This window comes from Elgaria multicarinata, chromosome 13, assembly GCF_023053635.1.
Source record: "Elgaria multicarinata webbii isolate HBS135686 ecotype San Diego chromosome 13, rElgMul1.1.pri, whole genome shotgun sequence".
Lineage (NCBI taxonomy): Eukaryota > Metazoa > Chordata > Lepidosauria > Squamata > Anguidae > Elgaria > Elgaria multicarinata.
This window is the reverse complement of record NC_086183.1, coordinates 4,862,218-4,877,030: the sequence shown is the minus strand read 5'-3', so window position 1 is coordinate 4,877,030 and position 14,813 is coordinate 4,862,218. Positions and strand designations below refer to the sequence as shown.

Genomic DNA, 14,813 nt, shown 5'->3' with positions numbered 1-14,813 from the left:
TATACAATGATGAAATCAAACAACTAAAAAACGAGGCTCTTCTGACATTGTTTTGTGTAGCAGCCATGGTGGAAATAGTGAGGAATTGGAAAAGCACTCATGGTCCATCTATTCCGCAATGGAGATTATGGATGATAAGCCAATGGAAAAGTAAGAAGGGGATAACTACAACACAACTTGGTGGGATTTTATAGTTTTTGATATAGCACAAAGAGGTAAATCAATCCCATGGTCTTTTATGGGAAGATTTATTACGTTAACAGAGTACATAAAGTGATAAAGATAAGAGATCAGACAAGCAATGCAATGGTATGTAACAATGACCAAGATAAAGTTGTGTGGAGGTTCTTAATGATATCTCGTGTTGTTAAGTTATTTACTGTATTGTTACATTAAAAAAAAACTAATAAAAGAAATAATCTTTCAGCACTGTTTGGTATTTGTCTTTTTTTCAGCAAAACACTCCTAGCTCACCTTTCTTTTTCTTTATCTTTCAGCTGATGACGCATGTGGTGGGACGCTTCGGGGTCAGAGTGGAATTATTTCAACCCCGCATTACCCTTCGGAGTACAGCAACAACGCCGACTGCACGTGGACCATTCTAGCAGAGCCGGGGGACACCATCGCTCTGGTGTTCCTGGATTTCCAATTAGAGGACGAATACGACTTTTTAGAGGTCACTGGAACGGAAGGCTCCTCCCTATGGTAAGAGGGCTCTTGCTTCTTCATCGTTGTAGGTGGTCTTCCTTGCTTTCTGGTGTCTCACACAACTGCTGGCCTGTAAAATGAGTGTGAACTGCCTAAATGAGGAACGGTTGGGGGGGGGGGGTAACATCTTTAAAACCGTTGTATAAAATGTAATGAGGATGGGTAACTTTAGGTAGAGCTGTGGTTCTTTGTGTATGGGACAGGGAGTGTATTTGCAATATAGTTAAGCCACACTCGCACAAACACACACACACACACACAAATGCCCTGGAATAGGGGGCATTTTGATTATTTATTTCTGGAGGCAGGGATGAATTTTGGGTTGTGCTCCTCTCTGATGTTGCCTGCTTGGGTTTTTTTAGAGAGGAGGAGGAGGAGGGCAGTGGTGGGAGCCTGCTGTTATCTTTGCTGCAAGTAATGCAGTAGTAGGTGGATTGCTGTAGAGAGATGTGTCCTATGAAAAAAGGGAAATGTATTCATGTATGCACGTGTATGTATATGGATGAATAACTTCACAAGGACGCAGGGAGGATAACAGTGTGATAATGATTTTACCCTTGTCCCTAACCAGTGTTAGCGAGTTCAAATAAACAATACTTGCATGGTTTAATGGGAGAAGTACAGGTTTAGATTTCAGTGAATACCCAGGGTTAGAAAATGCCAAACCCGGGGATCAGCCACAGAGTGTGCAGGCTTGTGGACTTAAGATAAACACCTAGCATTATTGTCTTAATGTTTGCAGGACATTGAGGCAGTCCCTTCAGTCGGCCGAGCCCAGAATTGTTAGGATCTTTGCTGCTTTTGTGTAGAGGTTTGTGGAGCCAGCTTTGCAGCCAATTCAGATGTCCTGTAAAGCCGGCCATGATGTACATATATAATTAAATCTGTGCACATATGATTTTAACTGTGAAATTAAATGCAGGGTGAAATCCTTGGAGCACTAACGTTTTCCCTTAAAGAGAAGATTTCATGATCACTATTTGCAGCTGTTATAGCCACTATTAAGGTCTTTTAAAAGCTTGCGGTAATGAGAAATCTTTGTCTTTTTTTGATAGCTTGGTTAAGTTTTACTGTAGTGTGTTCCTACAGTGTTCCTGTCTTTGATATGTGCCCTTGCTAGCAATTTCTATTGCATAGGGCTGGCTAAGTAAAATTTAAATTCTTGGATGTAACCATCTGTAACCTTGCTTTTTTGCATAGTAAATGTGATTAGCATGAAAAGTATTGCTGTCTTTAACATTTAAAGGAGCGGGGCACGGTGAACTTGCTAGTTTTTTTTCGAACTTCAGCTAGGAAGAAATCTCAAATACCAGGGGATTAAATCAAGCCCCCTTCCCATTATACAACCATCATGACCCCTCTGAAGTTGCTTCCATGCTGTCTCCATGGGAGTGCACCACCACTGGAGTTAAGGAGAAGACACTGGTGCTTCTAGAAACATTCCACTAGGGTGACCATATGAAAAGGAGGACAGGGCTCCTGTATCTTTAACAGTAATGTAGAAAAGGGAATTTCAGCAGGTGTCAATTGAAGAGGGTGAAATTCCCTCTTCATCACAACAGTTAAAGCTGCAGAAGCCCTGCCCTCTTTTGTATCTGGCCCCTCTACTATAGCTAGTGTAGCTTTGTTGTGATGAAGAGGGAATTTCACCCACTTCAATTGACACCTGCTGAAATTCCCTTTCCTACATTACTGTTAAAGATACAGGAGCCCTGTCCCCCTTTTCATATGGTCACCCTAATTCCACCATTTTAAGTTATGGTGTGGCAGCAGAAGCAACAGTTAGGGGACTTTTCAAGCCAGTTGGGCTTGGCGTTTGAAAGGCATGATTGCAAACAGGGCTCTCGGAGAAGTCCACAATGGATTCAAATGACATCGAATTTCTAGTAATCGTACCCTCAGATTCTGCTGTAGACTGATGCTGGATCTACACTACTGCTTTATAAGAGTATTGAAGTGCACTGACAACTGCTGGGGCCCAGGACACATTCCACAGATCATTTTCAAACTGCTTTCAAAGTGTTATATCCTGCTTGGTGTACTGTAGATCTGGCCCAAGTTGCATGGATTTACAGAGTATTTTAAAAAATAAGTAAATCTGGAATTGTATGCAAATTTAGTTGTACAGAAATATGAATGTTATTGGAAAATATGTAATATATCCTTTTTAAAAACACACACAACAACAACATTTTATACATCTCTGATCTCTCTTCCCTTCTCTGCTGTGTAGCAACTCTTTGTGCTCTTTGCTCATGGACTGTATGCTGAGCTAAGAAAATTTACATGCCAGCAAAAGCTCTGCAAATTGTAGCACACTTTTTTGTGCACCTTTCTAAAGGGTGAGAAAATCCAATTCTGTCAATGAACACACGATGGAACAAAAGACGTGTTGCAATGCACAAAACACAGATGGAACAGATTAAACAAAATCCGTAGATCCCTAACTGCAATGGAAACAGGGGCGGGATGGGGGTGAGGGATGATAAAGGCAACACGTGCACGTCTCGAGGAAGAAACCAGTGCAGGGGTTTAAAAACACTGTTCTGGAAACAGGAAGGAAGTAGATTGGAGCAGGGAAAGCCTGATGGCAATGAAGTCATATTGAACAAAATCATAACGACGAGAGAGAGAGGGAAGAGATGTGAAACAACATTGGCCATCATGTGTTTCTTGAGATGTGTCACGGGCCTCAATCTCCCATGCATCAGTTTGTAGTGATGATGGCCATCACTTTGGAAGACATTAAAAGGAGATAGGACAAATTCTTGGAGGAGGAGAAGGCTATCAATGGCCACTAGTCCTGATGGATATATGCTATCTCCAGAATCTGGGGCAGTCTGCCTATGTAAACCAGTTCCTGGGGAACATGGGTGAAAGGGTGTTGTTGCACTCATGTCTGGCTTGTGGGTTTCCTGTGGGAAGCTAGTTGGCCACTGTGCAAACAGAATGCTGGACTAGATGGGCCTCTGGGCTGATCCGGCATCGGGGTTCTTCTTACGTTCTTATGCTTGTGCCATTGGCAAGAGTGATTGTCAAGCCTTCTATTTAGCCTTCTGCCGTTGTAGGGCTCCAGGGCATTACATCGAAGGCGGTCATGCAATCTCTCCAAAGACAAGGTCTTTCTTATGGATGCCGATTGCACAATTAGCATTTTGTCACCTCTCTCTTTCCCTCTGTGCCTGCTGTGTTACAAGTCACTGTGACTGAGAGATACCCAGAATAAAAGATGCACAAAATCATCCATGCGAGAGTCTTAAAATAACATAGGCTCCATCTGCTTAGAGCAAAATAAATCAATCTCCATTTGTAATCACAGTTTAGTTGCTCTTTATTTCTGTGGCAAATAATCCTCCGTGGTAAAAGAGGGCAGCCTTCACGTTTTGGACAGAGCTGCTGACCTTGCTCCCTTTCTAAAAGGGGGGGGGGGCTGGCAAAGATGGCACTCATGTGGGTCCAGGTCAGAAGTGGCCAAATTCTGCATTTTTAGCAGAATTTGCATGTGTGTTCTTCAGACACTGGTCCTTTGTGGGATTTGGTGGCTGCCCAAATAATATGCCATTGTAGCAATGGAAGGGACTGTGGCAAAATCAGCAGTCAGTGAGTAGGACTGAGCCAAATTCATCGGTGGCTAAGATGGTGAGGGGGGCAGATTTTGGCCATCCATGTGTGGGTGGAAAATGGGGGCCTCACAAGTGTTGGTATCACTCCCTTCGAGACCTAATGGCCTCCAGATTCCTCGCCCTCCAGTTCAACTTGGAGTGATGCTACATCACAATGTTTATGGAGAAAGCAGTTGCAACTGGCCATTGGCTACCCTTGGGAGAAATGCTTGCCATGACCACCAATAAGGTTTGTGCCCCCCCCCACAAATGCCTCCCCCACCCCCAGTTCTGCAGCCTCTTTGCTGCCAAAGGGTAGATGCAGGCATTGGGGAACCAACCCTGTAGCAGCTTTTATCATAAATGGTGAGGACAAACTAACAGGGCCGAGTGGATGGCAAACACATACTAGCACGGCACTAATGCAAAACCTTTCATTTGTCTTCACTGTCTATCACTATCATTATTCATTTTACTGTCCCAAAGTTCTCTTTCCTGGTCTCCAGGTTTCAGTAGAAGAATAGAAGGGCGACGGCTTCTTCCCACATGGGGGAAGCTCAACATGGAGACCACTATTTCCTACCCATCACTGCCTCCAGCCCCTCCCCCACATTGTAGAATAATTCCATTTCATATTAACAAGAAACTAACTTTTTAGACCCAAAAGCAGACTTAGAATAGGCCTTTTACATTTTTAGCTTTTGAAAGCTGCCATAGAATACCCGGAGGTTGGTAATTAAATTCAAGTGATTCATTACCACCTCCTCCTTTTTATAAGCAATTCTTGCCTGTGGGCATGGAGGGAGGGGAGACATGTTTTCTTTTAAAACATGTTTATGATTCTGCTTGAAAATATTGCTAGAAATCATCCTGCCTATCTCCTTTTAATTTCCTTTATTAAAACTAAACAACAACTCTCATTTTCATTATTAGAAACATACCAGATAGACTCAAGGCCAAAAAAAGCATTATGACTCAAATGTTGAATAAGAATTATAAACAGCCATGATTGGGTCCCCCACAAATGCACAATCTAATCAAAGGCATCTACGTGGCAACTTTGTATTGGGTGTGGAGTCAGCCCACCTGCAGGGAAAGTGTGAGGAGGAACAGCTGCAGCATTGGAGAAACTTTCTATCATCTGACTCAAGTTAGCTTCCAAATCACACGAGGTACTGGTTTCCCTCTATTCAGCACTGGTTAGGCCTCAACTTGAGTATTGTGTCCAGCTCTGGGTACCACACTTCAAGAAGGATGCAGACTGTAACAAATATAGAACGGGTGCCCAAGGCAGAAGTAACACTGTTTCCATATAAATAGGGACAGTTTTTATCCTTGTTTCAAAGATGAAATGGGAACATTACGGCCACATTGTGGAATCACTGTCTTGGTTGCCTGGAAGCAAAATTTTGCTCTGTGGGCCCTGGGCTGCAACGTCCAATTGCCTTGGTTTGATTTCTGCATTTAACCTCCACCGTTGGCTCCTGCTTGCCTCAAGCGTGAACGGCTCTTGTGGTACCAGACGGATGTGAATCAGGTGTCCCAGCACATGAACGAAGCATCACTTTTTACATCTCTTTTAATGGCTCTTGCCATTTTTGAGCTGGGATTGTCAACCATTCCTTTGCTCTGAAATGTGTGAAACGGAACTGTAATAGAGATGGAGAAATAGGATGAATGGAGCAGTGAAAGGGAATGAGAAATAACAGTTCTGGGTTTTCTCACCTGGTAGGGAGTTGTTGGCAGCCTATTCTAGTCCGGTGGGCCTTCTATAATTGTTTCCCCCCCCCTCCTATAAGAACTGGATAAACTGGTTTCATCCAGTCCCTACAGGAGAAGATAGAAAAACACCATGTAGTTTTTTCTGCTGTATCGACCCACTCTCTGTCTGAAGCAATTGTTTTTTGCTTCTCTGCCAGGGCGAGGCCACAGAGAGATATTCATATGGATCTGGCATGAATCTTTCCAAGATCCATGTTGGCTAGACCCAAGTTGTGAATGGGATGAAGCAGAAGGCAGCCTGTAGCCAGTACAAGAAGTAGCGAGAACACTCCCCTAGTTTGATAGACCAGTGAGTGAGCATCCCTACCCAGAAAGTAGGAGTGATCCAATCAGTTGCTTTTGCATATGTTCACCAGTGGCATAGTGGCACATTTTGTAGTGCTGATGCTCATCATGACATTCCCCATAGTCATGCCAACAAGGAGAGTCCAAAAATCTAGGCAGCTGTGTCAATTCTAGAGATGTCTGAGAAATTTGTTTCATTTCATATTTTTTATCAAGATTTTCCCAGTTCGCACCTTCTGGATCAAACACAGATTCAGACACAGTCTGCATTCAAAGTCTGTACATTTCCAAGTGTGCAATGAGATATGCAGGGCCCCCCCAAATGTATTTGACAGCGTGCGTACAGTTGACAAATGTGTGTAAAATCACATGCTTTTGAAAACTGTGCACAAATACACTGTAATCAATGAAAGAAGAATGCATCCTTTTCAAAGATGTGCATGATTGATGTGTACATTTGGAAAAATACACACAAATTTTCATGCAAAAACAGAAACAGACAGAACTCACAATCTGATACATACTTGAATTGAATGATCTTTGAGATGGAATTCAGAGGACTTCACTGAGCTCATCTATTGCTGATTCATATATCCCTAGTTGATTCAAATTAACAAAGCAATTCAAGCAGTTTTCATTTCTACCAAGAACAGGTCTTCCATAAAGCAACCTGGGGCTCATCTACACCAAGCAGGATATTGTACTATGAAAGCGATAAAAGGCAAGATCTACACTACTGCTTTATAGTAGTACTGAAGTGCACTGACAACTGTTGGGGCCCACTGACACATACCACAGACCGCTTTCATACCACTTTCATAGTGTTATATCCTGCTTGGTGTAGATATGTCATGGGTCCCAACAATTGTACTTCAGTACTACTATAAAGCAGTAGTGTAGATCCTGCAGTTAACTTCAATACTGCTATAAAGTAGTAGTGTGGCTCCTGCCTTTTATATTCCACTTTCATACCACTTTCATAATGGAATATCCTGCTTGGTGTAGGTGAACCCTTGGTCTTATATGCCCATTTGAGGCCAGGCCACCCCACCTCCCCCACAAATACTTTGCATTACGACTAGGATAGCTCACAAATATTTACGACTGCTGAAAAAATACATTCCCCCAAACCCAAGCTACTTCAAGAATTGCAGCTCAGAGGGTTTTTTTAAAAAGGGATGATGTCATTGTCCCTGTGAACCCCTGTTCCACTACACCTCTGGTGCTCACCCATAAGTCAGTTGCACTCTGTTTCTACAATAATCTGCATTTAAAAGAAAATAAGAAAACCTGCCAGAAAACTCACATTTAAATGTGTACTTCTTTTTCTCTCAATGTATTTATCTATTTATTGCCTGTATTCATAAGATATAGAATAGTAATAATGCAGTAAAATGCAAACAATGATATAAAGACACAATAATCCAAAACCAACACAATAAAAACACACAAGCAAATGCAAAAGCCAGTATGAAACACCCACCCATCCACACAATACAAATCCACTTTGATAAAATACAGTAAAAACAACAACAGCACAGGAGCTTAAACTGGCCAAGAAATAAAATGGGAGTTAAAACCACCAACATTTCATACAGATTAAAATAGCAGAGATATAAAGGCCTGAAATAACGAACAAGAACTTTTATCCAGGGTGGGAGGACGCCACCAACAAAAACCAGTATCTGAGGCAGTAAGCCTGTGTGCACCTGTTCCTGGGGAACATGGGTGGGAGGGTGCTGTTGCACCATGTCCTGCTTTGTTGGTTCCTGGTCGACAGCTGGGTGGCTATTGTGTGAACAGAGTGCTGGACTAGAGGGACCTTCGGTCTGATCCAGCAGGGCTCTTCTTATGTTTGTATGTTCTTAACAACATCTATGCTTGTTGCAATATGGTTTTTGAGCCAAGAATCATGTCAGAATATTTCGGAAATGCAAAAGATGATGGGTGAACTGACTTCCAATCCACACATTAGTCCAGAGTCTGTGGATTATGTCAGTCCATGTTGGAATTCACAAAGGATGAATTCCTCAACCATCCTTATCCAGAAGATACCTAGTTTGAGCTGATTTCCCCCCATATTGTTCCATAAGGTTGCTCTGCCTCATGTCCCACTCTTTCACAATGCTAGCTTAAATGGCAGGATTTCTAAAATTAAACCCAACAATGGACGGATGTACAGCTTGGATGTGTTGCTTGAAGTTCCTTTGATTCATTTGCATCTCCTTCCCTTCTATCTTCTTGATGCACACATGCACTTTGATATTTATTTATTTATTTAAAAAGTTAAAATGAAAATTGGAGCATGTCCCAAGGAGTGTAAGCAGAATAGTGAGGCCCTTGTTGAAGAAACCAAATTTAGATCCGGTGCTTTTGGGAAACTACTAACCTGTGTTCAATTTGCCATTCTTGGGCAAGGTGCTGGAGCATGTGGTGACCTCACAACTCCAAGCTAGTTTGGTTGAAACTGATTACTTAGATCCATTCCAATCAGGTTTCAGGTGTGATTATGGGATGGAAACAGCCCGAGTTGCCCTGGTTGATGACTTACACCAGGGAATGGATGGGGGAGTATACCCTATACAATGGTATCCTTCTGGATTGTTTATCTAGCTTGGGTTTGGAAGGCAGAGTTTTAAAGTTGTTCCAGTCCTTTCTGGAGGGTCTGTCTCAGAAGGTGGTGCTCAGGGACTTCTGTTCCACCCTATGGCCATTAGCCTCTGTGGTGACACAAGGTTCCATCCTGTCCCCCCATGCTTTTTAACATCTACATAAGACTGCTGGGGGAAGTCATCAAGAGGTTTGGGCTGAAATGTTATCAGTATGCAGATGATACTCAGCTCTACCTCTTGTTCCCATCTTGAACCAGCATCTGGAGGCTGTTTTGGGATGGATGAGAGTGAGCAAGCTAAAACGTAATCCAGACACAACTGACTTCTGTCCAGCCCGTGAGCATTTGCCAAGCCTCCACTCCTACTTGCCCCCCTCTGACCCACTTGCTGAGCAGCTGTGTGCCCTACGATTGGGTCTGTCAGCTGCCTGGCCTCATAGCAAGCTGCAATTTGGGGAGAAATGGTGGCTTGGGGATTTCCACAAGATTATAGGTGTAAATGGAGCAGTGTTTCCCCTTAAACAAGGATGCACAAATGGTAGCAGTTAAGAAGCCGTTTACGCAAGATTATAGGTGTAGATGGAGAAGCATTTATCCTTAAACAAGGATGAGGAATTCTTGGAGTTAAGTCGCTCTCATATCTAGCGAGATAATCTAAATTTGCTATAAAATGCAAGTCTGGATATATTTTGCTTCAGCCTTTTGCTTGGAAATGAATTAACCTGGAATAATGTCAGATACTTGAAATAAGTGGGTTATTTATTAATTGATGGCCTCTCCATCAAAATGCTGTCAATTCAAACCATTAAACCAAAGTGCAGTAGGCTGCAGTTTCTTAAAGCACGTGTTCTTAGATATTGGAATGATGAATATGGAAGTTAAAACTGCAATATCATTTAATTGATTTTTATAACTTTTGGCCAATTGTCATTAAACATTTAGCTTTCAGGGGGAGTGCAGGAAAAGAGCCTCTTGGTGGTTAAATGACACATTTTTACAACTGTTCTGTCCCCAGAATATGAACAGCTTCTCATCATAGTTAATTATTACATTACTACTGAACGGTGTCTTCAGTAATGGCAATGAACAACTTTGGATTTTAGTTGGAAAACCAAATTGGAGACTTCAACATGAAATGTAGTTTGCAAAAAAAAGTTGTCACCATGGTTAGAAAGTGAGGAGGGGTGATTTGTTTGAACAAGTGGGTTATAATGTAAGCTCCTTTAAAAAGAAATCCGTTCAACGAGTTGGATTCAAAGAATTGTAGAAGATGCAGCACTATAATAGGAGGGCCCTGTAGCAGTTCTCATGCTTGTATGTGAAGTCTAGAGATGTCCACAAATTTTGTTACAGTTCTTGTTACAGGTCACACATAGGCCTTAGCTAGACCTAAGGTTTATCCCGGGATATCCTGTGTATCATTTACATGAACTGGGATGACCCCGGGATGATCCCGGGATAAACCTTAGGTCTAGCTAAGGCCATAATTGTCTTGCTTGCAATTCAAAATGTGAACATGAATGGGATCATGTTCATTTTTTTTTCCAAAATAGGCTTTGCAAAATCCCAAACTTGCGCTCTTGTTAGAAAAATTTGTATTTTTAATAAATGTGCCCTTTTAAATGCACGTTTTAAAAAACCAAACACATTCTCACACTTTCATCAATTGGGGGAGGGTGTGCATTTTAGAAAAAAAACCACATGAAAATGTACACTTATCCCATTTGAAAAGCACACTTCTTCCATTTGAATGAAAAGAAAAGCAGGTTGAAAACAAGAACAGGGGCAAAATGAACTGAGCTACAAAGTGGAATTTGGAGAATCCCAGTGAACTCAAGTTTCCCTGGATCTCTCATGAGGACATGCAAGAGGATTTTGCGCAACATTCTAGCACATTCTGTGAAGGCAACTTCTGAATGTAGAAAGACATCTTTGGAACCAAACTATCTTTTAAGCAATTTGAGAATTTAATACATACATAAAAGATGAAAGATGAAATACAAGAACAAAATTAATATCAATCAGAATTAAAAATGGAAATATCCCCCCCAAATATGCCTATCTGTGTCCTGTTTCCAGCAAGTACCTCAGTCAAGGATCAGATCATCCCAGGTATAAACAAAGAGAGAAGCCAGTTCAATCCTAGGTCATATATGGGAATCTGAATAGTGTAGTAGAAGGCACGGGCAAGGTAAAAAGCAGTCCAGAGATCAATCCACAGAAGTCAGTTGTGCCAAGCATCAAAGCCAGTCAGGGGGTGTCCAAGAGGGTGGTCCATCAAGGGTCCAGTAATCAGCAAGGTGTGGAGAAGCAAAGCATCACAGTGAGATTAACGCACAGTTGTTTGCAGCAGAGATCTGGCTGTAACTGCGCTGATTTACAGCTGGTCGTAAATCAGCACAACTGACTAATTTAGGTCAGCAAGTTGCTTTTAAGGGAGGCCCCAAGCTATAGCATCTTCGGTGCTGCTCGCATCTGGGCCTATTTATTTATTTATTTATTTATTTATTTATTTCACTTATATACCGCTCCCATAGCCGGGGCTCTCTGGGTGGTTTACAAAAATTCTAAAATTAAGATAAAAACGAGTATATAAAATTTAAAATTCTAAAACACAGAACATACACACATAAAGCATTAAAACCATTAAAAACTAAACATGTCGGTGATTAAGATGCGCTGCCATATGCCTGGGCAAAGAGGAAAGTCTTAACCTGGTGTCGGAAAGATAGCAGCGTTGGTGCCAGGCAAGCCTCGTCAGGGAGATCATTCCACAGTCTGGGGGCCACCACCGAAAAGGCCCTGTCCCTCGTTGCCACACTCCGAGCCTCAATCGGAGTTGGCACCCGGAAGAGGACCTTAGATGTTGAAGCCTATGCCATTTGGAGGGACGAATCATCTCCAGCTCTGCTTCCTGCATTTGGGGGAGTCCATGAATGACACTGGAGGGGCCAGGCTGCTCTTCTAATGGTTCCAGGGGAGTGCTGTTAGGGTGACCATATGGAAAGGAGGACAGGGCTCCTGTATCTTTAACAGTTGTATTGCAAAGAAAATTTCAGCAGGCGTCATATATGGGGAATGTATATATGGGGAACCCGATTAAATTTCCTCTTCATTACAACAGTTAAAGCTGCAGGTGCCCTGCCCTCTTTTAAATCTGGTCACTCTAGTATAGCTCCTGCAGCTTGAACTGTGGTGATGAAGAGGGAATTTCACCAGGTTTTCCATATATACAAATGAGACCTGCTGAAATTTCCTTTTCTATGCAACTGTTAAAGATACAGGAGCCCTGTCTCCTTTTCATATGGTCACCCTAAATGCTGTCAGCTGGAGCATCTAGTTGTCTCGGTGGGGCCCACTGTACTGGCTCTCTCCCTCCTCTTCCTCATCCAATGATTCCTCCCCCTTACAGTTACCGTAAGTACAGAAATCAATTCAGAGTTAGTTTCAGAAAGAGTTAAATGTTCTACCTTGGATGTAATTTTCTCTATTCAAAGCATATGTAAGCTTCTATCTTAAAGGCCAATCCCATCTAGTGCAGTATAGTAACTCTTTATGAATCTGTTCATAAATCTGACATCTGAAAAGATAACATGAAATGTCCTTGCTCTCAGATCCTGCACAGATAGGGAATCTCTTACTTGATTGTTCTCTTATGTCTTCCAGAGGACGTTTCCCCCTCACTCTTTCAGGCTGAAGAGATATGAAAGCTTTTACTGTTGCAAAGTTTCAAAACAATAGCAATGCCAGCACCACATTGGATAGTGTCCAGCCAAAGTCTAGTAGTTTGGTTAGGGTGACCATATGAAAAGGAGGACAGGGCTTCTGTATCTTTATCAGTTGTATTGAAAAGGAAATTTCAGCAGGTGTCATTTGTATATATGGGGAACCTGATGAAATTTCCTCTTCATTACAACAGTTAAAGCTGCAGGTACCCTGACCTCTTTTAAATCTGGTCACTCTAGTATAGCTCCTGCAGCTTTAATTGCTGTGACGAAGAGGAAATTTCACCAGGTTCTCCATATATACAAATGACACCTGCAGAAATTCCCTTTTCTATGCAACTTCTAAAGATACAGGAGCCCTGTCCTCCTTTTCATATGGTCACCCTAAGTTTGGTATCCCATTGATTTCAACTGGAGAGCCCAGTACATATTGAACAAAGCTCAATGAAGTCTTTGGGACTTCAAAATGCTAAACTTGGGCAGGATCTACACTACTGCTTTAAAGCGCTTTATAACAGTTTTGACAACTGTTGGGGCCCAGGACACACTCCATAGACAGTTGTCAAAACTGTTACAAAGCACTTTAAAGCAGTAGTGTAGATCTGGCCTTGATCCAGCAAAACAAGAAGAGTATCTTCATAGTCAAGGAAACAACAAAACTTTGTTGGCCAAAATATCTGAAGCTGCCCCAAAACACCTCCCAGCATTTGCATTTTGTTCTCAGACCCTTATAGGAACTGACACCATCTTTTCTGTCCATCTAGTGCAGATCCGCTCCAGTTGCTGACCATGATCTCAGGCAGAGAAGAGACTTTTTCACCACCTGATCCCTTTAATTGGAGATGTGGGGAACTGAGCAGGGATGTATGAGAATTTTGGTTTTGCTCTCAAAACATGCACAGATGTCCTGTTTGAAGCTCCGATGCAAGCAAAAGAGGCAGAAAAAACCAATGGCTCTTTCTTGGGGAGAGAAAAAAGAGTTCCTGAAAACAGGGGGGCAGAATTCGGCACAGCACTAGAAGATACGCCTGTGTCAGCTCAGACATATGCCATGCTGGACTGAATTATAAAGGCAAAGGAATCCTTCCACCCCAGAAAAGCTGAAATGCATTGTAGAAAAACCTGTTTCTTTTTCCTAATGAGGACATTTGGCCTGAACATCCTTTGAGCCCCAAATTTGCTTGTTATAAGTTGTGTGTGTGGGGGGGGGGGGGAGATAGCATGTCATAGAATCATAGAATAGCAGAGTTGGAAAGGGCCTACAAGGCCATCGAGTCCAACCCCCTGCTCAATGCAGGAATCCACCCTGCAGGAATCCATTTGATTAAGGCATGCTAATTGTTCGTGTTGCTTTTATCAGAACAGTTCAATCCCACGTATTGCCAGAAATGAAGAGTAGCTGTGGACCCTTCCCTGGATCCTTGGAGAGAAAAATACCTTGGATCTTAGCCTAGGCAAAGGTGTTGCAAAAACTAGATTTTTGCAAGATCCACTGCAAGTGGCATGAAATTGGAGAGCTGTATCTTGTTTTGTACAGTTTCTGTCCGCCATTGTGAGGATAGAGCTGACAGCATTCTAGGTCAGCTACTGATCACCTGGGTCCCCAGGGCTGGAAGGCAGAGGATGGACTGTAGGCAGTTCAAGCTCAGACCCTTTCACCATCCTGCAGAATCTGTTAATTCTAGAATTCTCTTTTACCCATTTGTGTTTTTATTAGGGGTGTGCATGGACCCCCCACTCCGCCCCGCGGGCCGATCCGAAAATTTTGGATCGCCCCACTCCGCCCCGCTCCGCCCATAGTCCGCTCCTCTTCGCTGCGGAGCTCCGGCTCCAAATTGGAGCTCCGCAGTGGAGGGGAGTGGCGCCAGGGAGAGGGGTGGTTATCGGGCCTTGCCGCTGTTGCCGCCCGTGCGGCGACGGCGGCAGAGCCCGGTAAGGGACCAAGGGGGAGGGGGGCCTTACCTGCATCCGTCCGCGGTCCCTCGGCTTCTTCAATTGACCCGTGGGCTCAATTGAAGACGCCGAGGGACCACGGACGGACACAGGTAATGGAGTGGAGGGAGGGGTGGTTTACCGGGCCCTGCCACTGTAGCTGCATGG

At 42.9% G+C, this 14,813-nt stretch overlaps 1 protein-coding gene across 1 annotated transcript in view; it reads left to right on the top strand.

Moving 5' to 3' along the window:
- CSMD2 (CUB and Sushi multiple domains 2) overlaps positions 1-14,813 on the top strand; it is a 784,677-nt gene that overhangs the window by 308,208 nt on the left and 461,656 nt on the right. The window contains exon 5 of the mRNA XM_063140724.1: positions 498-705. Coding sequence (XP_062996794.1) covers positions 498-705 — 208 coding nt within the window. The remainder of the gene's footprint in view (positions 1-497; positions 706-14,813) is intronic.